This window comes from Podarcis gaigeae, assembly GCF_964106915.1.
Source record: "Podarcis gaigeae genome assembly, chromosome: 3".
Classification (NCBI taxonomy): Eukaryota; Metazoa; Chordata; class Lepidosauria; order Squamata; family Lacertidae; genus Podarcis; species Podarcis gaigeae.
The window spans coordinates 32350916-32375058 of record NC_139680.1 but is presented as its reverse complement, the minus strand read 5'-3'; the positions used below and the strand labels follow the sequence as shown (position 1 = coordinate 32375058).

Sequence of the window (24143 nt, the reverse complement as noted above, 5' to 3'; positions counted from 1 at the left end):
AACTTCTGCATAGTAATTTTTAACCATAAAAAGCTAAATGGCTAACCAGTAATACTCATAATTGCTTGGGACTTTTCAAGGGTATTCTGATAGAGCACCACACATTCATCAGCAATTAGTGTTCCAAAACATTGCCCTGGGAAAGGAACTGGCCTTCTTTCTTCCTTTTTCTAACTTTGAAAATGCTTCATCTGCTGTGTTGAGTGGATTTTGATGGAAATTAAGAGCTCCTTTCAGATGTCCAAGACCATGAGAAGTGAAATCATTTGGGCTAAACCACTAGACACCAGCCACAGCACATTGGACAGTAAATTACCATTTCAGTTATAGACTGCTCTAACACACTTCCTTACATGCATTTATTTCCATCCACCCAGGTCCACTTATTTCAGGTTTTACTAGTCAGTGCAGTCCAAGCTCTCGCCCTACTACATTTCATTCTAGTTGAGAAATGGGGAACCTATGGCTCTCCATTTGTTGTTAGGCTACAAGCCCCATCATCCCTGACCCAAGGCTGCTAGCTGAATGGAAATGACATACCTTTTTACATGCTGTCCAGTTTCCCCTGCAAAGACAAACAACAGGGATATTGCTTACCTCTTTGGGTAAAGACACTAGTTTGTTTCTGTCAGCGTTCAATATATTCAGCTTCTTTAGCCGTCCAATGCTCTTCGGCAAAGTCTGTTTCAGATCAAAGCAGAGCAATGTCAGTGATTACAATACCTCCAGCTTTTCAATATGTGTTTACCTTTCAGAGCAGTTCCAGATGATACAGGTTGTTGAGATTTAAAGACTTAAGATTCCAAGGTGTGCGAGCTCAATCAATGAAGTTCTAGGGGTGAATGTGGTGGGGCAGATCAGAGCAAAGCAAGGTCATGTTTGCACTAACATGACCTTTGCCACCAATCCTCTGCTACAACCATGTGACTATGACCTCACTGCTGACTCAAACCTAACCCCATCCCAGGTAATGAGCAGTGATGGCAGTGCCAAGAGGAATTCTCACCACCACATACAAATTTACATATGAATAATCTGAGGATGAAGCCGCATGTAACAGAGTTAAGTAACTATGGTGTGCACTCTGTTTTTATGTTTGCATCTTGCCTAGCGAATCAAAATGCTGCTGTGTCATTCAGAACCCTCCTTGCTTCCTCACCTCTGCAGCCATTACTGCTTTTGTCTTCTCCTTCTCCCCTTGCTTGAAAACACAACATCCCAAGATCCAACACCATCCTAACTTGGGCACCCGCCTGGAAGTGTCAGAAACAGCTCCAACATAGGCAGCCCTGTTTAGGGAAGCTTTTAATGTTTAACAGACCACTGTATTTTAATATTTTGTTGGAAGCCGCCCAGAGTGGCTGGGGAAACCCAGCCAGAAGGGTGGGGTATAAATAAATTGTTGTTGTTGTTTCTGTTGTTGTTGTTTCCATTTTCTTTTTCTACACTGCCTCTATTTCCAGCACCAGGAACTTGAAAATTCCTTTTGTGCACTATGGATTTCTACCTCCTCGTTCCAATACCTTTAAATCATCTAGTTGATTTAAGAAACTTGCCAAATTATTAGGCAAGCTTTTGTGCAATATGCAGGAGCAGGTCCCCTGATACAGGAGTGGGTGGGAGGAGCTGCAGCAATAGCATTTGCACAACCCCAACCTCATCGCTCCCAGTAAGTAGCAGTGACTACACTGCTGGGAGGGTATTGCTGCTGCTCCACCACACTGGGCAAATGCAAAATGTTGAAGGTTTTAAATTAAAGCCTCTCTCCCTCTGAAGATATAACCATCAGCTTACTAAAGAGCATTTGCAATCAGATATTCATTTGGGGAGATATGTGGACCCAAACCCTTTTAATCAAGGCTTTCCATTATGAGGTGAATGCATGTTAGGATAAATTGGGTAGGGAAGAAAGATAGAATGACACAGTAGTGAAGTCCTACCAGCCAATCTTGGCAAGTTTCTTAAATTTGGAACAGGTGTTCCTACCACTAGAGCAGTGTTTCCCAAACTTGGGCCTCTAGCTGTTTTGGGACTACAATTCCCATCATCCCTAGCTAGCAAAATCAGTGGTCAGGAATGATGGGAACTGTATTCCAAAAACAGTTGGAGACCCGAGTTTGGGAAACACTGTGCTAGAATGTAATGATGGGACATTTCACCCAAAGAAGTAATAAGTAGCTTTCCCATCCCTGTGGTTTCTTAAATATGCAAGCAAAATAAACAAATATATAAATAAGCAGGGTAGGCAGAACATATTTATTAAGCAAATGTGCTTTGGACCCTACTGGCCCTTCTTTGGGGAAATAAAGATCCAGTTCCATTTTTTGTGTGGGGGCGTGTTCTCATTTCTGTTGCACTTTTCATATATGCCACAGATGTTTTCTAAATAATTTGTTGTAGCAAGCTAGATACAAGTAACAGCTGCTTAAAACTGAAATCTAAGTTTGTTCCCATTCTCTCTGATAATCCCATATTTTTCCTAGACTACAGCCTCCATGGTATGCATAGTATGTGTTTAAGAATGCACATTGAAGGGTACTAATTCGACTGTCTTATATTTTACTGGAGTAGTCATAAGTTGGAAAAACAAAGATGCTGCAGTGAAAATGAGTCAGAATATGGCAAAAGGCTTAATTACTGCCACCCATTTGAAGAGCTGCAGCCATACTTACCAGCAGCTGGTTTTCTGTGAGAACTAACTCAGTAAGGCTTTCACAGTCTCCTACTGCTTCTGTTAACTGAACAAGCCGGTTCTGGTCAACCTTCAAGATGGATAGGTTTTTTAATTTACCTACAAGCAGAAGGGAGAAGTTTATGCTAGTTGCTTTAACTGCACCAGTAGCAAATATGTGGCATAAAACACTTGCCAGACATCATTAGCAGATATTCTAAAATACTTGAGGTGTGCCAGCAAAATTTTGTAGTGATGTTGTTTCTAATAAGGTCTTTTCAAAGATAATTATTTCAGGTATGTTTATAATCTAGAAAATGAAAAAACAAAACTCCATGTGACTTTTATCTAAGTTCTTTTATCCAAGTTCTTCAACGATAGCTGTTACAGAACAAGAAAGGACAATATAGTCAAGAACCATTGAGGTACGCCTTCCCTGGCTACACCTGGCTTGCAATGTTTTTAGCCAATGAGTGAAGTCAGAGCAGTGATGGATGAGTGAGTTGTTTAGATACCAGGATATAGGAATCACTGGGGTTTAATGGGGCTTAGTCTTAGATTTCTTGTGAGAAAGCAAAGGAGAAGTTCACAATGGGAGAAGGGTTGTCATTATCAATGCAGATATAGGTAGATCACTATGTTTAAACTAAGTTCATTAAAACGTCTTAAAAATCTAATAATTGTAACACAATTACATTATTCAATGAAAACAATTCCATTTTAAATTTATGTTAGTTATTTCAGTGGTTCTGCTGTGCAGCAAAACACTGAAAAGTAGGGAAAGGCTTTGTTTTTATTTTTAACTAAGCAATTAGGAAAAATGCTGACCATATGCTTTTCCTTACTATTTCACCTGTAAAAGCAAAATAGTAAAAAACTTTTTAAAATGAAGGAAGATTACTCTGTTTTCCACAGTCCCTTATTTGTGTCTGTGGTAGATCACGGTAGATCACAGGACCCACCCCCACCCCAAAAAGCTCAATGATTTATAGTGGGAGTAGATCTCTGTCTCTTGAAAGTTGGCCATGCCTGCCTTATGACACCTCCTCTTTGGAATAAATCTTCTGTGCACACTTATCTGTGAGTAAGCTCAACTGAGAACAAGTGGGAGTTATGCATCCAACAAACACAATAATCAGGCCAAATTAAATTTTGTTAAAGCCACAGAGTTGTTCCAATGCATATGTGTGGGGAGAGTCCTTTATAGTACAAAGCTGCATCTCGGGTTAAAGGAAGCAACATTTGATGCATATTATACCAGCACTAAGTCTCCATTTTTTGCCATTTTATGGTAAGTTAAGTGAGTTTAAAATGTGATACTGCCCATTTTCAGAGTACTTTCTTTTCATTTAGCAAGGCTAGCAAAATGTCTTTTGCTTGTGTGTAGCTGACTACTGTAAAATTGTAGTGGCTGAGACTTTTTTTTGTAGTTTCTGAAAGCTTATGCCATAATAAATTTGTTAGGTACTTTAAAATACTTCACAACTTGCTTTGTGTATTCGGTGCAGGGAGGGGAGACAACTACTTTTTCCAGCCTTGATTTCAATATATCCTCAACAACCCTATAAAGTATGTTAAGCCAACAGTGGTTGGCTTCCCAAGGCTACCCACCAAGCTTCATAATGCAGCAGGGATTTGAATTCTGGTCCAATTCCATATTTCCATCCACTGGATATAAGACACAGGTGTAGAAATTCATGCATTTTTAGGATAGTTTTTTTTTGGGGGGCAGTTTCATTTTTAATGCTGTGGCCACAGTGAGAGAGTCTGATGAAAGGTAATTAATGACCTTATTCATAAGCCTCCAGTTGCCCTCTCCGTAATAGGTAATTGGTTATGTACCAATAAAAAATTGGCAAGGCACAGTGAGTAAAAAGGAAACTGCTGACTGACTGCAGTAGGCTATATCACCAAGAGTTGGAGTACTAAGGGCAGCAGCCAGGATGTTTAGCAAGTGGGAGGAAGGCAAGGACAAAGATGGGAGAGGCCTGGGCAGCACCAGACAAGATAAGGCAATCAAAATAAAGCTTGCGAAAATAGAGATATTACAGTGGGAAGAATCTCATGTGAGATGTTTTCTTAAGAGTATTCCCTTACTGTACTTGAAAACCATTGTACTTGAGTTACTACTATTTTCATAGCAACATCAATATGTATAGTGCTTTAACTTAAGCAAAAAAATAAAACTAGGTCCCTGCCCCAGGAAGCCTGCCAGCAATAGTGGGAAAGGAAGAAATGTTGCAAAAGAAATGGATGCAAGCAAATGAATTTGCAGCTATCACACTTCATTTAAAAATGACCACAGGACATAAATGGATTTGAGAGAGAGAACCATGTTGGTATTCCAGAACAAAGCTACAGGCTCAAGTGGGAGAAAGATTTAACTGCCTGTATCATGGAAGACGCAGAAGTCTTTTGAGCAGATGAGGTAGCAGAGCAGAGAGTGACTAACTACAGCTTACAAGTCCATCTGAGTCCAGACTAGCTAACATTACAGTGGTACCTCAGGTTAAGTACTTAATTCGTTCCAGATGTCTGTACTTAACCTGAAACTGTTCTTAACCTGAAGCACCACTTTAGCTAATGGGGCCTCCCGCTGCTGCCGTGCCGCCGGAGCACAATTTCTGTTCTTATCCTGAAGCAAGGTACTTAACCCAAGGTAATATTTCTGGGTTAGCGGAGTCTGTAACCTGAAGAATCTGTAACCTGAAGTGTATGTAATCTGAAGTACCACTGTAGTCTTAAGCACCAATTTACTAAAATGGAAGCAAGCTGTGGTTTATTATACTAGTTTGTTTTTATCTCTCACCTTTCCTCCAGGGATCTCAGGGTGGCGTACATGATTCTTTTTCCTCCCTTGCTTTATTTTCACAGTCACTGCAGGAGGTAGCTTTGACTGAGAAGGACCAAATGGCCTAAGGACAACCAATGAGCTTCATGACTAAGTAGGGATTTGAACCTTGATCTCTCCCAGGTCCTGGGCCAGACATTCTCTAACCCAGGCTTCCTCAACCTCAGCCCTCTAGATGTTTTTGGCCTACAACTCCCATGATCCCTAGCTAGTAGGACCAGTGGCCAGGGATGATGGGAATTGTAGTCTCAAAAGATCTGGAGGGCTGAGCTTGAGGAAGCCTGCTCTAACCACTAGACCAGTGTTTCCCAACCTTGGGCCTCCAGCTGTTTTTGGACTACAACTCCCATAATCCCTAGCTAGCAAGACCAGTGGTCAGGGATGATGGGAATTGTAGTTCAAAAACAGCTGGAGGCCCAAGGTTGGGAAACACTGCACTAGACAACCCAGGCCCTCTTCACAGCTTAAAGTTTGGATACAACACTAAATTGTGGATAGGCAAAAGCAGAAGCTGTTACTATTCTGCTTACGGCCCTGCCTGAGGAGGAAAGAGGCTGGAGAATACATGAGTCCAAGAGTCACACAAACTCATTCTTGCAACCCTAAACCAAGGGCTAGTGTTATGTGTAAATGTAGCCAATGTACTGTGCTGTCCTTTACCAGCATTAGTCCAAAGCAGAAATTTCTATGAGAAAGAAATTGTTTCATTGGAAATGTTTGGACTTGATTAAATTATTGTTGCTCTTTTTTATTTTATTTTATTTTTTAAAAGAACACTTTTCACTTACCTACGCCATCCGGTAGCACCTCAAGAAGGTTCTGAGAGATGAGTAGGTCAGTTAAAGACAGCAGACCGCTTATCTCTTCAGGCAGTTTTTCCAGTTTGTTTTCGGAGATATCCAGGCAAAGCAGGTTTTTCAGGCTTCCTATTTCCTACAAGACAAACATCTAAGTCATGTCTCAACGTGCAGCACCCAGAGATCTGACAACTGCCCCATAACAAGATGCTTAACGGCAAAAGGGCAATTCCTCTCTGCCAGACGACAACTCATTTCTGATGATATCACAAGTGATTCACCAGTAAAATCTCTGTGTGCAATACCTAGCATGTGCTAACAGTCCAAGTTAATTTGCTGACTTATGAGTGCAGCCCAGTGCTGCCAGCCAGTCATTCATTCAACAGTAGCCAACACCCAATTCTGAATACTATTCAAGGTGAAAGGGCTAAACATGTAAAAGCTTAGGCACACAATTAGTCAAATCAGTCCTTGCTGACTAAAGCTCCAGTATCAGTATATGGGGAACCTGCATCTGCATTCCTTGTAAGAAGAAATATGTCTAACAGGGGGGTATTTTAACTATTTAATCTCACTGAATTGTATACAGTGGTGCCCCGCAAGATAAATGCCTCGCAAGACGGAAAACCTGCTAGACAAAAGGGTTTTCCGTTTTGGAGGTGCTTCGCAAAACGAATTTCCTATGGGCTTGCTTCGCAAGACGAAAATGTCTTGCGAGTTCCTGTGGGTTTTTTCCCCTCCCCCCCTTTTTCTAAGCTGCTAAGCCGCTTATCAGCTGATCCGCTAAGCCGCTAAACCACTTATCAGCTGATCCGCTAAGCCGCTAAGCCGCTTAACAGCTGATCCGCTAAGCCGCTAAGCTGCTAATGGGCTTGCTTCGCAAGACAAAAAAACCGCAAGACGAAGAGACTTGCGGAACGGATTCTTTTCATCTTGCGAGGCACCACTGTACCAAGTTTTGCCATTATACCATCAATGGTTGGATTACAGTTAGCCAAAGATATGGGTGCATGTTCCGATTGTAAAATCAACGACATTTATGTTGAATTCTGCTCACATGCCAGCGAACCCGCACTATAAAATCCACACCTACACACATTTTCTCATAGTTCAGTTCCCAAGTTATCAAAACACTCGTGTTGCTGAAAGGTGGAAAGATAGCAGAAAGCAGACGTCCCAAAACAGCAGCTTGCTCTTTCTGTGTAGAGCATCTCTCAGGTTCCTCATCTTCCAAACAGAAAACTGTGAAAAGCAGAGGTGGGCAACCTGGAGTTCAAGGGTCAAATGCAGCCCTTTAGGCTCCAAAGCATTCCCCAGGCCTTACCCTCTCTGCTTGAGCGACACCTCTCATCATCTTTAAATACATTTGCTTGACTTGATAAGTCTACTGCTTGCTTGGATAGAGGTGTGTGAGGAGCTGCAGAAACATCTGGCATTTGAGTAGCTGAAATGTAGCCTATTCTACAAAGGTAAGTGCCCCATTCATTACTGTGCCCATTTTAGTCCCTGCCCACCTGTCCTAATGTTTGCCTCTGGTCACACCCACTTTTACCTTTGGCCCCCTTCCCTGGCATGTGACCACACCCACCCACAAAAAAGGTCAACCATGAGGAAATGAATCCATCAGGCTGAAAAGAATTCACCACTCTTTGGGGGGGGGGGGGCTTAATATCCTTGAGAGTCACCTACTTCCCCATCAATATTATCACGACCCCTTTCCACTTCCTTGCAGTTACATGACACCATAGCTGTCAACTTTTCCCTTTTCTTGCAAGGAATCCTATTCGGAATAAGGGAATTCCCCTTCAAAAAGGGGAAACGTTGACAGATATGCATGACACATAAGTGACCTCTCCACTGTGAGGCAGAGAGGGAAACCGATCAATGCCTAGCAATGGGTTTCTGGAGGAAGCACTGACATCACATCCCTTCCCCTTGCTTCTTCAGCTTCAAAACACACATACAAAGATGAAAAGGCATTTACAGGCGGAAATCAAATATTACATAATCTTTAAATGGACACTTTGTCTTTTTTAAATAACAGGATATGAAGGGCTTAGATTTCCCCTTCAGTCATCCAATAATAATAATGTTCGATGTAGTTTAGTGTAATTAAAAAATTGATGAGAATTGTCTCTTACCTGAGGTAATTCAGCCAGCTGGTTCCCATCTAGCCAGAGATCTTTAAGATTATAAAGTGCACCTATAGTTTCTGGCTGCAACACGTGAGAGAAAATGTATCATGAATACCATTGCAAAATACTTTTAAATACACAGGGGAATCCGAAATAACATCATTTCTTCAGCTAAGTATCCTTTATAGCCAAATCAAGAATGCAGAACTCCTGCAAGCATTTCGCTTGTGTTTGCTATATCCAAAGTCCCATAGCAAAGAAATCTCACAACAAATAGGTGCAGCCATTGATAAGGAATAAGCACAAAACCTGTCTCTCCTCCTGGTTCTTGGCTGCTCAGCTTGCCATTACTTAACACTACTAACAGTTCAGAACTTCAAGGAGGAGGAGAAATGGTATCTCAACATGTTGCAACAACTCCACTTCCAGGGTCAACTCCTGATAACCCTAACCACATCCCAAAACACTCCAGCCAACATTCCACAGCCCTTTCTTCAGTTGATGGAAGTGAAATCTTTTCCAGGCAACATTCGCAGATACAGAGTTTCTTGATTACTACCTATAATGTGCATGAAACATTGTAATGAGAAGCGCTTCATTTTCACCAATGACAGAAGGGCCATCTCCCTATGTTCTAAAGTGCTGGGATCTAAGAGTTTCACATTATTCTGACGGGCCACTATTTTGAGAAGTTACGTTTTATTATTTCTTGCTAGAAAAACCTGGTATTTTTTTCTTTCTCTTTAAATGAAATTATATGACCCGCTTGAAAGAGGAACATGCCAAGAAGAGCAAAATGCCAAGACAAACGGTGCAACTTAATGCCCTTAAGCAAACTTACCCCCAACTTGCAATGACTCTATACTGCAATAGAGCCACACACACACACCTCTCCTCCCCCCTGCTTTTTAACAGTGAGCTTCCAAAACCACACTATAACATTAACTACCATTATTAAGAATTTAACCTCAGAATATTTTTAGTTGCTGTAGTCTGTCTTCAATGCACATTCTCTGTGGTTATTAAATGAGAGCCTGGACTGTTTTTAATTTTTTTTCATGCTCTGCCTTCAGTGCCACATCAGTGGATGAGGGAAAGAAAATAAAAAAGAGAAGCAACTGGAATGTTAATCTTGTCTAGCTTTGGGGAGAATTTTAATTTTGTGTATATATCATCTACGCATTAAATTTGTGATTTCATACTGTACAGTTTGAGCTTATTTTAGTGTGTGAGTGTATCTGTATTTTTAAACATGAATTAAACATTAAAGCAGTTAAGGAGGGCAGATGGGGATTTTCTCTTGATGTGCTTGCCATTTCTGTCACCAGTGAGGACTGTTAAAAAGAAAAACACTACAAACTGTGAGAGGCATAAAAGCAAGTCTTAAAAAGAATTTGCAAATTTTCAAAATGGGGGGAGGGAAATATAGTTTTGGAAAGCTGAAAGCTGAGGAATGAAGTAAGGAGAAGAATAGTTTAGAGGCGATGACTATAAGGACAAGCCTACAAAAACAATCTATACAGGAAACATGATGGGCGAGTCTACATAAACAATAATCTATACAAGGAAGCATCACCAAGTTGTGACAACCTTTCACTCTTCTATGGCTGGATACATGTCATGTGTGCATTTATACATTACCTGCAGGAAAAAGAAGTCAAACAGAAGAAAGGTAATGCTAATTTTAAGTGCTCTCCATTTAACCCAAGAAAAGCGTATGTGTCAGAGTTGCCTCCAGGTCCCAGCTCACAGAGGACCAACGCTAGTCAGTAATAACGTATAAAAGTCTTTATTGAAGATTAGTTTCCATTTCCAAACCGCAGCGTGCAACTCTACGTCTTAGAACCTAGACCGGCGAAGCTCCATCTGAGTCTCCGCCTCCTAGACACCAGTTTAAGACTCTAGCCTTACTCCACCTCTTCCGTAGTTCTTTCCTCCTCTGGGTCCTTCTGCCCCCTGGGGTTTCCTCCTTTCTGGACTCTTCTGACGCTGACCCCCCTGAGTCTTGCCCCTCCTTCCAGCGGGCTTTAGGACCTGGCTCCCTATCCGGGCTACCTGCTGTGCCGCTCGCCTGTACATTTGAACTTGGCGCGCGCGCCCAGCCGGTAACTTTCCTCTTGACCGTTTCCCCGCTCTCCGATGGAGGCGTGGCCAGTCCTGACTCATCTCCTCTCGCTGGTGGTGAAAACACTGGTCCCGATGCCTGGGACTCCTCCCCCCCACTGCGCTCTGGTGGGGAAGCTGGTCCTGATTTCCAACTGCTGCTCTGGGAGTCCCCACTGGCCCCTTCCTTCTGGGGTTTCCCCCTTGGCACCCCCCTTGCCCTGGCCATCGGCGCTCCCTTCTGTGAATCTTCCGATTCGCTGGAGAGGCTCATGGAATCCCTCTGATCACTGTCACCGCCTACCCTCCCTTCGGATTCCTCCCCCTCGCTCTCCATTTCCTCCCTCTCCTGTGCCTCTGCTCCTGAGCCCCTGACAGTATGGATGAGAACAAGTGGGCATATAAGTAATGTCAGTGAGTTTGCATTTCATTACAGTGGTACCTTGGGTTAAGTACTTAATTCATTCCAGAGGTCCGTTCTTAACCTGAAACTTTTCTTAACCTGAAGCACCACTTTAGCTAATGGGGCCTCCTGCTGCTGCCGTGCTGCCGGAGCACGATTTCTGTTCTCATCCTGAAGCAAAGTTCTTAACCCGAGGTACTATTTCTGGGTTAGCGGAGTCTGTAACCTGAAGCGTATGTAACCTGAAGCGTCTGTAACCCGAGGTACCACTGTAGTATTAACTTTTTTAAAAAGAAGAAGATGATCATCCTAGACTAGACAATGGTGTGAATAGCCCATGGAACTCAAAATGGGAAAGCAGAGTAGTGGGATTTTTCAAGCTCTCTCCAAAGTGCATCTTAAGACCAACTGTCCATGTTTCAACATTGTCCTATAAGAGATGTGGTGGCTTTCTTTCTTAGATGTTGAGAAGGTGCCAACTGGAGGGCAGTGAGTCTCAACAGCAGATTGCTGGTTATTCTGCTTCAGGAAGTGGAAGCAAACCACAGCCTTCCTCCGAGAGGCTGTTTTCACTCCATTTCGTTTGAATGGGATGGCTGCTTGGAAGCTCCTTCTGCAAACCCTTGTTATTCATAAAAGCTTCACATCCATGGACCACATGATTAGATCCTCTTCTCTTGATAAAGCATGAGCAACAGGTGCTGCACTTGTGTACCCAAGATGCAGTTACATTCCCCAATAACCTTCTATAGACTCCCTGCAAGAGGTTCCTTATCCACGTCCACAGCCCATAAGGCAGCCCTTTGAAGACAGATGCTTTTGGGTCCCAATAAGCAAAGACAGTTCCAAATGCTACTGGAACGAACAGCGTTAATTGCAATCAGTCCAAAATCACTCTCTGGAAGCCTTGCTCTTTTCAGATGTCACTGTTGCCAGTTTGGGAATTTGCATACTAATGCACCAACACTATAAACCAGGGGAAAGTGTGGGAAGCTTACCAAATTATAAAGTTCATTGTTCCCTAGGTCTAGCTCTTCTAGTCTCTGCAGCTGGGCAACTGACCTAGGAAAACAAGAATAGTGTATTTTGTACACATGGCTTTAAAAGCAGCCTATTAGCATTAGGGCTAGGACATTCCCCTCTTAATTGTTGAATAACATTCACACAAATTAAAGTAAAAGATGCTAATGAAAATGTTGCATTCCAGCGCCATCTCTTTGTACCGAATGACTCATTTAAAAGGGAGGCAGAAATGCTGCAATTCATGCCATGAATGCATAACAAACTTAAAACGAACAACTTACTCAGGTAAATATGTCAACAGATTCTCTCTTAATTCCAGTGATGCCAGGTTATAAAGGCTAAAAAAGATAAAACAAACCTTATTAATCCTTTGTCTTTGTTTAAAAAGAACATTAAAAATAATTTCCAAAGGGGTAGTGATATTAGTCTCTTGCAGGAAAAATAAAGCGTCTTATGGCACATCTTAAAGATTATGCCATAATCTTTTTCATGGATTCATGCCCACTTCAAAAGCCATGTAGAGTAAATGGCAAATACAAGATCATTTACTTATATGGATGTGTAGGGAGAGCTTCCACATATCACAAAAACAAGAAAAGGCACTGGTGGATACACATCACTCAAACAGTTGGGACGGAGATCAATAAAAAACATTAAGGAAAATTGGACTTTCACCCCCTTACAATGCTATTACAACTTGCAAAAGATTAATCCATTTCATGTTTCACATTGCTGATACACCAATAACTCAACACTTAAAGGAAACTAATGCTATTAGTGAATCTGTGTAGATTAATAAAATCTGGAACACATAGATAAGGACAAACTCTTGTAATGAGAATGTGTTAAGGCAAATGAGAACCTATTTTAAACAAAACTTGTGGTTATAAAATGAGTACCCAGACAATGGATGAAAACTCACACACTTAAATTCAAAACTGAAAATGTTTGTTTTTTGAATGAGTGGTGGAGTAGAGACAAGAAGAAAAGGATGAATTGCCTGGATGTGTCACGCAATGGTTAGGCGTCAGTGTGTAAAGCTCCCCCCCCTTTTTTCAATTAAAGAAAACATGCCTTTGGTATACAAACTGCATTTATTGGTTCAGCGCATCTCCAGCTATCCATAACTTCCCATTTATGGAGTGTTCATCATTGTAAGTGGCATTACACGACTAAGCTAAGCTTTCCACTCACTTCCCATCATAGTAAAAGCCTATCATCACCATAGTAACAAACAATTCCCCCACCCTGGCCAGGGTTTTATTTAGGACCAAATGGAACACAAGGTATCGGACATTATCCCAAGGCTGTAATCTGCCTTAATCCTCCAACCTCCCTGAACAAAAACAAAAAACAGAAATGCATGCCCATATTTTCTGCATCATAGCTGCCTCTGCCTTAAATTCCAGAGGGGCAGCCATGCTAGTCACTTTTGCAGAAAGACACAACAAAGGGCTCTGTGGCACTGTAAAGAACAACAATGTTATTGTAAGCGTAGGTTTTCATGGGCTACTGCCAAAACTGGTCAGATGCATCAAATATTACTTCACTTAGCTAATAAATACACGGGTAAAAGTGGGGAGGGGAGGGGTCACCAACACTGCAGCCGTGAGCCTGTGAGATGCAAAGGTAGAAGTTTGATCTGCAGCACTGTTATGCTAACAACACATAAAGAGAATTAACTGCATAGTGTAGCGGGAAAGAGACCTCCCTTTCGCTACTGAATAAAGTCAAATTCACGCGTAGAATTTGGTTGCAATTTCACACTATAGCCACCCTTTGAAATGCATTGTCACTGTACTCAAAAGTGACAGTGGTTAGGAATATGTCTAGGCCAGCCATGCCCTGTTATGTTCCTTGTAGACTGAATTCACGGAAACCACTCGGACACACATAGGGTTACATTATCATAGCTGTCTCAGTGGTGGCCAAGGAAACCTCAGAATGGCATCTGAGACTTCTGCAGTCACATTCCAGCTCTGCCCCCCCCCCCCGGCCATTTTCGTGTCATGTGACAGCTGAGTAGACACTACCCTGACATCACCTCTGGTTTGTTTGTTTTTTAAATGAAGTTTTATTGCATTTTTCCACTATACAATAAAAGACCAGCTAATCTACACAAAGAATAATAAAAGGAGAGAAGAAAAGAGAAAAAAAGATGGAAGAGATTGAAGAATACAAAATCCTCTCTCACAATGTACCTTAACTTCCCAGCTTCCACATGGGAGCATCCCTCTCTTCTCCCAGTCTCTCACCCTGGGATATCTCCCCTTCCCTGTCTCTCACACAAGGTCCTTCAAACTGTACATTACCTCTGTTGAAAGCACAGCGGTGTTAATCTCAGGCTGCTATGCTGGCACAACTCCCTGAGCCAAGATTCCAGTTCATACCATGGCATTGTGAACTTAGAACAGTGGGGTGTTCCACAGTAACATATAGGTGTATCATTCACTATTGCCTCTTTTTTTTGGGGGGGGGGATGCAAAGTATACTGCTACAGTATGTACACATTTTGCGAGGCAAAACCCCAACATTTTCCCACCAAACGTCCAGTGTTTCAAAGCTGTGTTCAAGTATAAATTCCATGCAAGAAATATTGCCAAGCCAACACAGGGAGTATGCAATTTCTGAAGTAATTACAATTGTTGTTTTTCTCCCTCGGCATTCCAGATGTCTTTTCTACTTTTAAGTATGGGATCAATTAGAAGCCTGTGGGGGCGACATTCCAAAACATGCCCTTTTTAGAAGAACCAAGTTGCTGGCGCAGTTTCAAATCAGAGCAGTGCTTAAAATATGCTGGCTTCATTCAAATATTTCGAAAGTAATGTAGCTATCTATTAATGCAGCTAAACCATAACTAGAAGCTGAGGTCAACCTATCCTGGGTATGTATAGAAGTGCACAGTCCTATCTATTTCCTGCTAGACATCTATAATTCGTTTTTCCTATACCATTCTGGTAGGTGAGAATTCAGTTTGTCCAATACAAGGAACTGAAGAAGCAAGCAGTATCTTTAGTTACTGTGGCTCAGCAAAGCTGTCCTGTACTTATAAGTCAAGCAAAATGTACTGTGCGGTGTGTGAAGCAAGTATATTATAATATACTGTGCCTCTACAATTGTATGTTTTTCTATCCCCATATACTTGCTGCCTTTGCTATTTCTACTGCTGTCTTTATTTTCCCCATTTATGTATTGCAGCCTTGTAAATGACTGGTCTGAATGAATGATGACTCTGTTCCAGAATTACTACAGGGAAGAAAGCAGGGTGGGAACAGAGATGAACTGTGAATTATTATAATAAACGAATAGGACATTAAAACTCTTGCTTCTATAGCACTATCAAAAAAACTACCAGTGATAAGAACCATAGACCTCTAGAGTTCCAGGCTTCACAGGAACCCCAGAAGCGAAATTCCAGGTGGCATTCCATGGGATAGCTAGTACGCAACCTTCCCCAGGAAGAATCAACATCCTGTGAATTCCCAAATTCCTAGGAAATACGATAACAATCAGCCTTCCATGCACCTGAGAAATTTGTGAAGTACAAAGTGAATAGAGGAAGAGGCTAAAAGAACAGATTCAATAGCTAGAAGTGGAAAAGGTAGAAGACTCCCAGAGACCTAGAGCTGTTTTGGAGCAAGATCTCTGCATCCCCCAAACAGTGGAAGCTTCCACCATGCCCAACTGCACCTGAATACCTAGCTGTCTGAGCACTGAATCCTGATAAATACTTGCTGTGGGTCACAGCAGATTTTAAAAGAATAATTTGTATCATCAGTTGTACTGCTCTTCTGCAGTACAGGCAGATTTCCAGATATCTGGAACAAGCTGTCACACAACTTAACCAGTACTCTACTAATAATCTATCACGTATAATGTATTGAAACCTGATCATACAAGCAGTTCCAGCATACATAACAGAGAGAGGCCAAGGGTCTTAATTTTAAACCATATCCAGTTTCTTCTGCAAATAGACAGGGAACTGCAGCTGGAGCATGAGCTATAATAACTGAATATAATGTATGGGAGATATTTTGCGTATATAACCCACAGAATTAGTCTTTTTAATCACATTTCTTGCCATGTTTCCCCTTTCTGTATTCAATTCTGTATGCTTATTTGCAGGTGTCATTTGTATTTAACACACATTATACATAATTGGTTCATGGTTTTGAATGCCAGCCCATAAGCGTGTGTGCACACACACACGCACACAAGCACACAAGCACACACAGAACAAACTACTGATTCATATTCATTGTACAACAAAAAGTGATACCAAAGTTACCAAGTAGATCTTACGTGCTTCCTGAAGGTCAGGGGACTGCGCTATTTTTACAGCGAGTTGAATCAGGCCCCCTCAGTTTGTACGTGGGCATAACTACATGCCCATTATGTAAAATAAAACAATTATCAAAAGATGAAAGCAAAAAGAAAAAAGTTTTTTTTAAGCTTCATGTTCCCTCTGTTCTACCTATGGAGAACCTCTAATTTTATAGAAGTGAATTCTGTTTTCGGTTCAATAAGTACTAAAATCAACAATTGCAATGGGAAGTTAAAAAGTGCTTTGACTCCCTCAGTTCACAAAGGCAGTAATCTTTTTCTTGAAGCTGTTATTGATTTAAAATATTAGCCAAGTGTATTTATACTTTTTGTGCATATGTGTAGGCTAAGGGGGCTCTTTGCTCTGCTTTTATTATATAAACCCAGTGAAATAAAACTTCAGCAGCAGGCAACATCTAGCAATAAACAATAGAACTTTTATCATAAATTATCATAAAATGGCTGGGAGGAGAAAGAGGCTTTTCACCAGGTAACCAAATGAATGTTAATGATGGTCCCAGGCAGATCTAACTGAGGAGGAACATTCAACAAGTAAGAAGCCACAACTGATAAGGTCCTCTCCCCTTGTCCCCACCCTCTAAACTTCCCTAAGAGGGGCAAGTGGAGGAGGATGTCAAGTGACGATCAAAAGGCCCAGGAAATGGGATAGTAGAATCCTGAATTGTGCTAGATCGGGATTTCCCAAACTTGCATCTCCACCTGGTTTTGGACTACAACTCCCACCATCTCTAGCTAGTCAGGGAAGATGGGAATTGTAGTCCAAAAACAGCTAGAGACCCAAGTTTGGGAAACCCTCTGCTAAATGCTTTTATTTTATGAAAGGTTTTTTAAATGTCTTGTGGTATTTTATATGGTTGGCCACCCAGAAAAACAAGTTATTGGGCAGTTTTATATAAATCTAGGGGAAACTTTTTTGAAACATATTCTGCTTTTAAGATATGGAACTTCGTATTTTCAAGACTGTTCAAAGACTTTAGGATACTAGTGTCCACATAAAAGTGATCAACTAAGCATTGCTTAGTTATGAACTATTATATAGAGTTCTTATATATTTATTTATACCCTGTCTTTCTGCCTGACGGGACTCAAGATGGTTTACACATTAAAAAGAAAGAAACATAGAAGAAACAAGCATCAAAAGGCAATTAAAATTTGATAGAATAAAAACTATATACATACATAAAAGCTGTTTAAAACATAATTGCAATAAAAACAGCACAGCAGTTGCCCTTTCATTTAAAGCAGTCAATTCCCAAAAGCCTGTTGGAACAAGGTGGTCTTCAACTCTGCTCTCCCAGCAGGTTGCATCGGTAAAGCTTCCGATAACAGATTTAGATAGTTTTCCATTACATTCAAATATTGGAAACTGCTTTGTTCTAGGCAGTTAATCAACCAGAATCTGAAACCACAGTTTGATTAGCCTGAACCAAATGCAGTTATAACAGCTTCCCATGTTTGGATGTAGCAGAAAACTATGGAAGAAGAGAAGAAAGTTCATTAATCTAAATCATCATGAGCATTCATTTTGTCTGAACTGGGACGCTATCTCCATGAGATGTTGAATGTTATGAATTTTAGGTGAGTTTTTATACAAGGCATTCTTCCAGCCTGAAGTGTTGTATTTGTACACATATATTGAGAGAGAGAGAGAGAAGACTTTCTTCATACAAGAGGAGAATTCTGCATTAAAATAAGGGATAAAAGCCATTAATGAATTGATGGTGGGATGCTAATTTGAACTGGAGACTTGCCAGCTTACCTGATAGCCATGCTACTCCAGCTCTAGATGACCTAAAAGATACTTGCAAAATATCCTGAGGAAAAACCAACCAGTTTTCTATACCATGTTCACAGGTATTTAGGCTTATGCACAAAATCCACCATTGACAAATTTCAGGCAGCAATTTTTTTTATTATTTTAAAATGGACTTACTTTCCAATGTTATCAGGTAATGCTTGTAGAGAGATATCATTTACAGAAAGACATGTTAGATTCTGCAGCTCAGGAAAGCTTTCAGGCAACCTAGAAAAAGGAAAGTACAGATCAGCCAAGGACAACAGAAAAGGACATTCCCCCCCCCCTCTCTCTCCTCAGCATCTTGCCATGGAGAAGCACTGCATGGTTTACATTGCAGCAGCTAGGAGTTGAACTTTGCTCTGCTATTCTTCCAGTGCAATCCTTAAAACCAAAATGCCAGTTGGTCCAAACACAAATGGAAAAAGTAAATCATCTAAATTGTGCTAAGTGGTTCAGTTTAGTTAATCGTGTGTGTGTGTGTGTGTGTGTGTGTGTGTGTGAACATATATTTTCTTCTCCAATGTGTTGTTGTTGGAAAGGCCTTTCTTCCCACCACCTCCTTTGGATTGCTTTCATCATACAACTGTTTTCTCAAGGACAAAGAGGAAAAAAATAAAGCCTTCTCTCTCTTTACTACCAGGCAGCTTGGCCTGCAACAAGGCACACAGCACATGCTGTTTTTTTTAAAAAAACAAATCAATAGTTCATTAAAGTGGAACAGAGCCACAACACTGAATCCAACTAGACTGACAAAAGGCAAACATCAATCAGCTGCTGTGTCTTCTTTTCTTAGCCCTGCATGTGAGGAAGATGGCTGTCATTCACAGGAGCTCATTTCAATACAAGAATCTGCTGCAGATTAGATATCATCTCTCATGATCCTCTAGTTCAATCAAGGCTTAATTGCAGTGAAAGAAAGATTAACATCACTTTCTCCATGTAAATAATTAGCCCCTTAGGAGGTGATAAACAGCCTCTGTTCTTGTCTAAATGTATGTTGTGTGTTAAACAGGAAGCAGTTAGTTGTTGATGGGATCGATAAACAGAATAGGAAGTATTGCAGCTTAACTAAGGCTGCACTGCTTGCCTCAATCGTAATGTGCAAACATTCAGGGGCTGAAAAAGCAATGAGGCAGCAGAATGGACCACCCAAGGCAGAATATGATCAGCTTGCCCCATTCTCATTTGAGATTTTGTATTCTGGAACAGGTAACAAATATTAATCCCTTGCATCGTTGCATCGTTCTGAGCAGCACGTGCTGCACATTTAAACTGCCATTTTTCCTTGATAAAATGCACAAAGCAGACATCCCCCCAGACATATATAATTGCTTGCATTCTGCTGAGAAAAACAGCAGCCATTCATAATTGTCATGAGGTGCCCGTATTTTGCATCCTGTGATGAAGCACACTACGCCATGCAAAAAGTAGCACAGAGGTTCCTGAAGAAATCTGTCCACTTTCCTTCAGCATTTATGCATCATGCTCAGCCATTAATTTCCACCAGCTGCTGCAGTCTTATAAAAATAATGGCCTCGGTTTAGAGGTGGTGTGTGCCCACATGCCTGAGCAGTCTCACAAATCATTAATAGTTCTCGAGCGGCTTCTCACATTCCCTCCCCGCAATTCTTTTCTGTGTAAGCTCATCTGATTCAGTGTTCCATATTATTCTGTGGGATGCAGGTCTTTGGCACAGACAAAAGAAACGCAGTTGCCAATACACACACCAACAGTTCACTGCCACAAAAAGAGATTGCATTAAGCAGCACAGGAATGTCGAATTTTTCACTGGCCTTCCATCAATTCTGTTTTTAAAGTAGCAGTCATTGTTTCAAGAAGGGTTTCAAAAAGTGGTCCATCCACTTTTATTTCATATTTTTCAATAATAATAATAATAATAATAATAATAATAATAATAATAATTATAATAATAATAATTATAATAATAATTATAATTATTTATTCTTTATACCCCGCCCATCTGGCTGGGTTTCCCCAGCCACTCTGGGCGGCTTCCAACAAAACACTAAAATACAATAACCTATTAAACATTAAAAGCTTCCCTAAACAGGGCCACCTTCAGATGTCTTCTAAAAGTTTAGTAGTTATTTTTCTCTTTGACATCTGGTGGGAGGGCGTTCCACAGGGCGGGTGCCACTACCGAGAAGGCCTGGTTCCCTGTAGCTTTGCTTCTCGCAGTGAGGGAACCGCCAGAAGGCCCTCGGAGCTGGACCTCAGTTTCCGGGCAGAACCATGGAGGTGGAGACGCTCCTTCAGGTATACTGAACCGAGGCAATTTAGGGCTTTAAAGGTCAGCACCAACACTTTGAATTGTGCTCGGAAACATACTGGGAGCCAGTGTAGGTCTTTCAAGACCTGTGTTATATGGTCTCGGCGGCTGCTCCCAGTCACCAGTCTAGCTGCCGCATTCTGGATTAGTTATGGTTTCCGGGTCACCTTCAAAGGTAGCCCCACATAGAGCTACCTTTGAAGGGATTCAACAAAGCAGTTTTGTATGCAGAATGAGATCCACTTGCACAACAGGACTTCAACCCCTTTTACCCCACTAAGTCTATTTCAATCAGGAAGTTAGTGGAACCCCAGAACAGGTTTGAGGAAGGTGTGAGAGGAAGAGAGGAGTGCAAGTCCCATATTGCAAGTGAATCTTGTTGCCCACATGCATGCTTCTATTTAGCAATGTGTTGGATTCTGCCCTCAAGTTTTATTATTTTATTTTTTGATCTTTTTATGCCACCATGGGCTCCTGCAGAGGAAGGGCACAACAGAAAACTGCCAAGTTCAAGCCAAATAGAAGATTACCTTTACACACAACACTTCTAAGACCTGAACACTTTTTGCAACTTTACCATTCATTCCTTTTTATGAAGGTTACCTGGTGAGTGGGTTCCCACTGAAGTCTGCTACCTGTAACGATTTGCAGAAGGAAATGCTTTCAGGGATTTCAGGAATATCTGCAAGGGAGAAAACAAAGAGTAAGAAACAGCAACCAAGAATCTACCATACCATCTCTGTTTCAAAATCAAAGAATGGTATTCAACTCAGCTTTACTTAGAGCAAACCCAGTGAAATGAATGAACATGACTAAGTTAGTTGTGGTTCGAGGACCCGACCACCGCGATGTGAAAAGAAGACACAGGGACACGTGATATAAGGTTAATGGGCTAGAAAAGGCCACAACTTTATTGATTACAGCAATGAAAAGGTATTGGCTTAGGCATTGGATCGCGGAACAAGTGGGTTTATTCACCAGGAGTTCATCACCTGTTGATGCTAATCCAACTATAGGCTCACCCCTGCTGTCACCGAGGGTCGTGCCATGGCCTCCCGCCAAGCAGGCATCGGACAGAATACACGACCGCCAGATTCCTTTAACGGAATACCCCTAAACATTGAAGGCATAGGCGATGGCCACACCTAGCACTTCGACACACCACAGCACATTATTCCAATGCCTAACCTACCCACCAATACCACAAAAGTTGTGACGATTGCTACGAGGTAGGCGAAAAAACCAAAAAGCCTAATGCCAAATGGAAAAACTCCTACCAGGCCCCCCGTGCAACCGGGGCGACCAACCTAAGGTCCATAGCAAGTCCAATGACCTAAGCCCTAACTCAATGGGAGTGGAGGGTGGGTGACTCGCACAGGACGACGAAGAGAAATGAGGCCGGGGAGAGGCTGACGCTGCAGCATCAAGGCTGCTGGACACGCCCCCCCCCATGGCACCTGATTGGACGGCCACCGGGGGGGGCGTGAGCGCCAGCCAGGTGAGCTGGAGGCAGGGGGCTACGCCCCCTGCTAGGGGCGGTGTTCAGGCTCCCGCCCACAACCACTCCCCTCTCTTTCAGGGAGGAGAGTCTGACCATTATTTTCAATGGGTCTGCTCTGAGCAATGAGCAAATACCACCTTCAGTGCATTTTAGATCCTACAATGCAATGCAACTTTGTAAGATACTGTCTGGTAGATATCTTTCTAAAAGCAATGATAGATATTGGTTTGCATTTATATATAGACCTATCATTTAGGGATTTCAGTGGAATCCAAAATGAACAAGCCGTTATGGCTCCACTAGCATTGTGTTTTACATCACCCTTTTCTCTTTCCTTGGCAGCATTAAACACAGCTAAAGTTGCATGCAATTCCCGTTCTTTTTAAAACACAGACACACATACTGTAGGTGAAAAGGAAAACAAGCCTCTGACTGTTTTAGTAGCTTGTAAAGAGGAATGCAGCATAATCACAGCCATGAAGAACCAAGTCAGTTTCTGACACAGACCTCAAAAGAAAAGTCAATATGCGCTCAGGGACACCACAGAAGATTCCTTGGAGGTGGAATGTGAGGCAAAGGGCAAGTAGATTCTCAACAAGCTTTAAAAAGGTGGAGCTGTATATATTCTAGATTGCCATTATAATTTAATTGCAAAATAAAATACACTGGACAATAAAAGCAGGGCAGGACAATATCAATCTACACACGCACACACACTCCCCCAACCAACCAGAAGTAGCAGATGATAGGAACATCATGAAATATTGCTGAAGCAGGAAAAAACATAGAACTACAAAGCTGGAAGGGACCCCCAGGGTCATCTAGCCCAACCCCCTGCAATGCAGGAATCCCAGCTAAAGCATCCATGACAGATGGCCATCCAACCTCTGCTTAAAAATCTCCAAGGAAGGAGAGTCCACCACCTCTTGTGGGAGTCTGTTCCACTGCCAAACAGCTCTTATGGTCAGATAGGTTTTTTCCCCTGAATGTTTAGTCTGACTTATATTAAGTTTTGTGCCTGCGTGATAGCTAAATATGAAGATTAATTTCTAACACTCATTGTTAACCAGTTCAAATCCCCTGGAATATCCAACCCTGAAGACCAATGAATGCTGCTCTATAAACATGTGACATACAGATGCTCTGGCAAACAGTCAGTACACAGACACTGCTGAACAACAAGGCTATATAAACTCTGTGACACAGGACAGCGCAAACAGGCACATTGTCAGTGAATGTTAGGCCAGCTGAAGCGAGAAAACCAAGCGAGCAGCCTTCTGCATATAAAGTCACATGCACACCATATGTTCGAAGCGCTCTTGTACTGCTTTAATAGTCACGGTTTCCCCTTAAAGAATCCTGACAACTGTAGCTTGTTAAGGGGTGTTAAGAGACACCTCAAAGAGTTACAGTTTCCATCACCCTTGAACAACAGTTGCCAAGAGTCAATGTGCCATTTTAACCATCACTGTTAAAATGGTACAGTGGTACCTCGGGTTACATACGCTTCAGGTTACAGACTCCGCTAAGCCAGAAATAGTACCTCAGGTTAAGAACTTTGCTTCAGGATGAGAACAGAAATCGTGCTCCGGCAGCGCGGCAGCAGCAGGAGGCCCCCTTAGCTAAAGTGGTGCTTCGGGTTAAGAACGGACCTCCAGAATGAATTAAGTACGTAACCAGAAGTATCACTGTATAGGGGTGGGTGTACAGCAGGCAAGGCCTAAGTTTATGCCTTTTTCTATTTTCTAGGCACGGTTGTCTTCTCATTATTTGCTGCCACAGCTTCAAATATGAATTGCATCCACAGCTGATATTAAAGTCTAATCTTAAAGAAGTGTAGAAGTTTAATTAGGAACATAATGTAATACTAGTTATTTACACTGCTTCACTAAAATGCTACCGAATTTGATATAACTTTGCTTTAATCACTGCAAGTGAAATGGTAGACATTATGAGTTGAGGCACTGAGGCAAGGAAGGAGGCACGGGGGGGGGGGGTGTGTAAATATGGCTGTGTGCACAGAGATGCATTGTGCTTCATATTCTTCACCCCCTCCCTCCCTCCCTCCCTCCCTCCCGTGAGGTTCCTATAAGCAGAGGCTGAAGTTTTCTTTTCTCTGCACAGCCACTCTGCTCCGGCAGAAGTTTGAAACTGCGCTTAAAATGTTGGCTTATTTGTACAGCGAAATTACATAATGATGGATCATGAAGACTTACCGCGTTTACAT

General features: G+C 41.8%; 1 protein-coding gene across 1 annotated transcript in view; it reads right to left on the bottom strand.

Annotated features, from left to right (window-relative positions):
* LRRC1 (leucine rich repeat containing 1) overlaps positions 1–24143 on the bottom strand; it is a 63046-nt gene that overhangs the window by 14805 nt on the left and 24098 nt on the right. The window contains exons 3-10 of the mRNA XM_083730460.1: positions 21019–21097; positions 18261–18350; positions 12265–12321; positions 11959–12022; positions 8461–8535; positions 6311–6455; positions 2673–2791; positions 598–681 (exon numbers count right to left, since the gene is read on the bottom strand). Of these exons, the coding sequence (XP_083586586.1) occupies positions 598–681; positions 2673–2791; positions 6311–6455; positions 8461–8535; positions 11959–12022; positions 12265–12321; positions 18261–18350; positions 21019–21097 (713 nt within the window). The remainder of the gene's footprint in view (positions 1–597; positions 682–2672; positions 2792–6310; positions 6456–8460; positions 8536–11958; positions 12023–12264; positions 12322–18260; positions 18351–21018; positions 21098–24143) is intronic.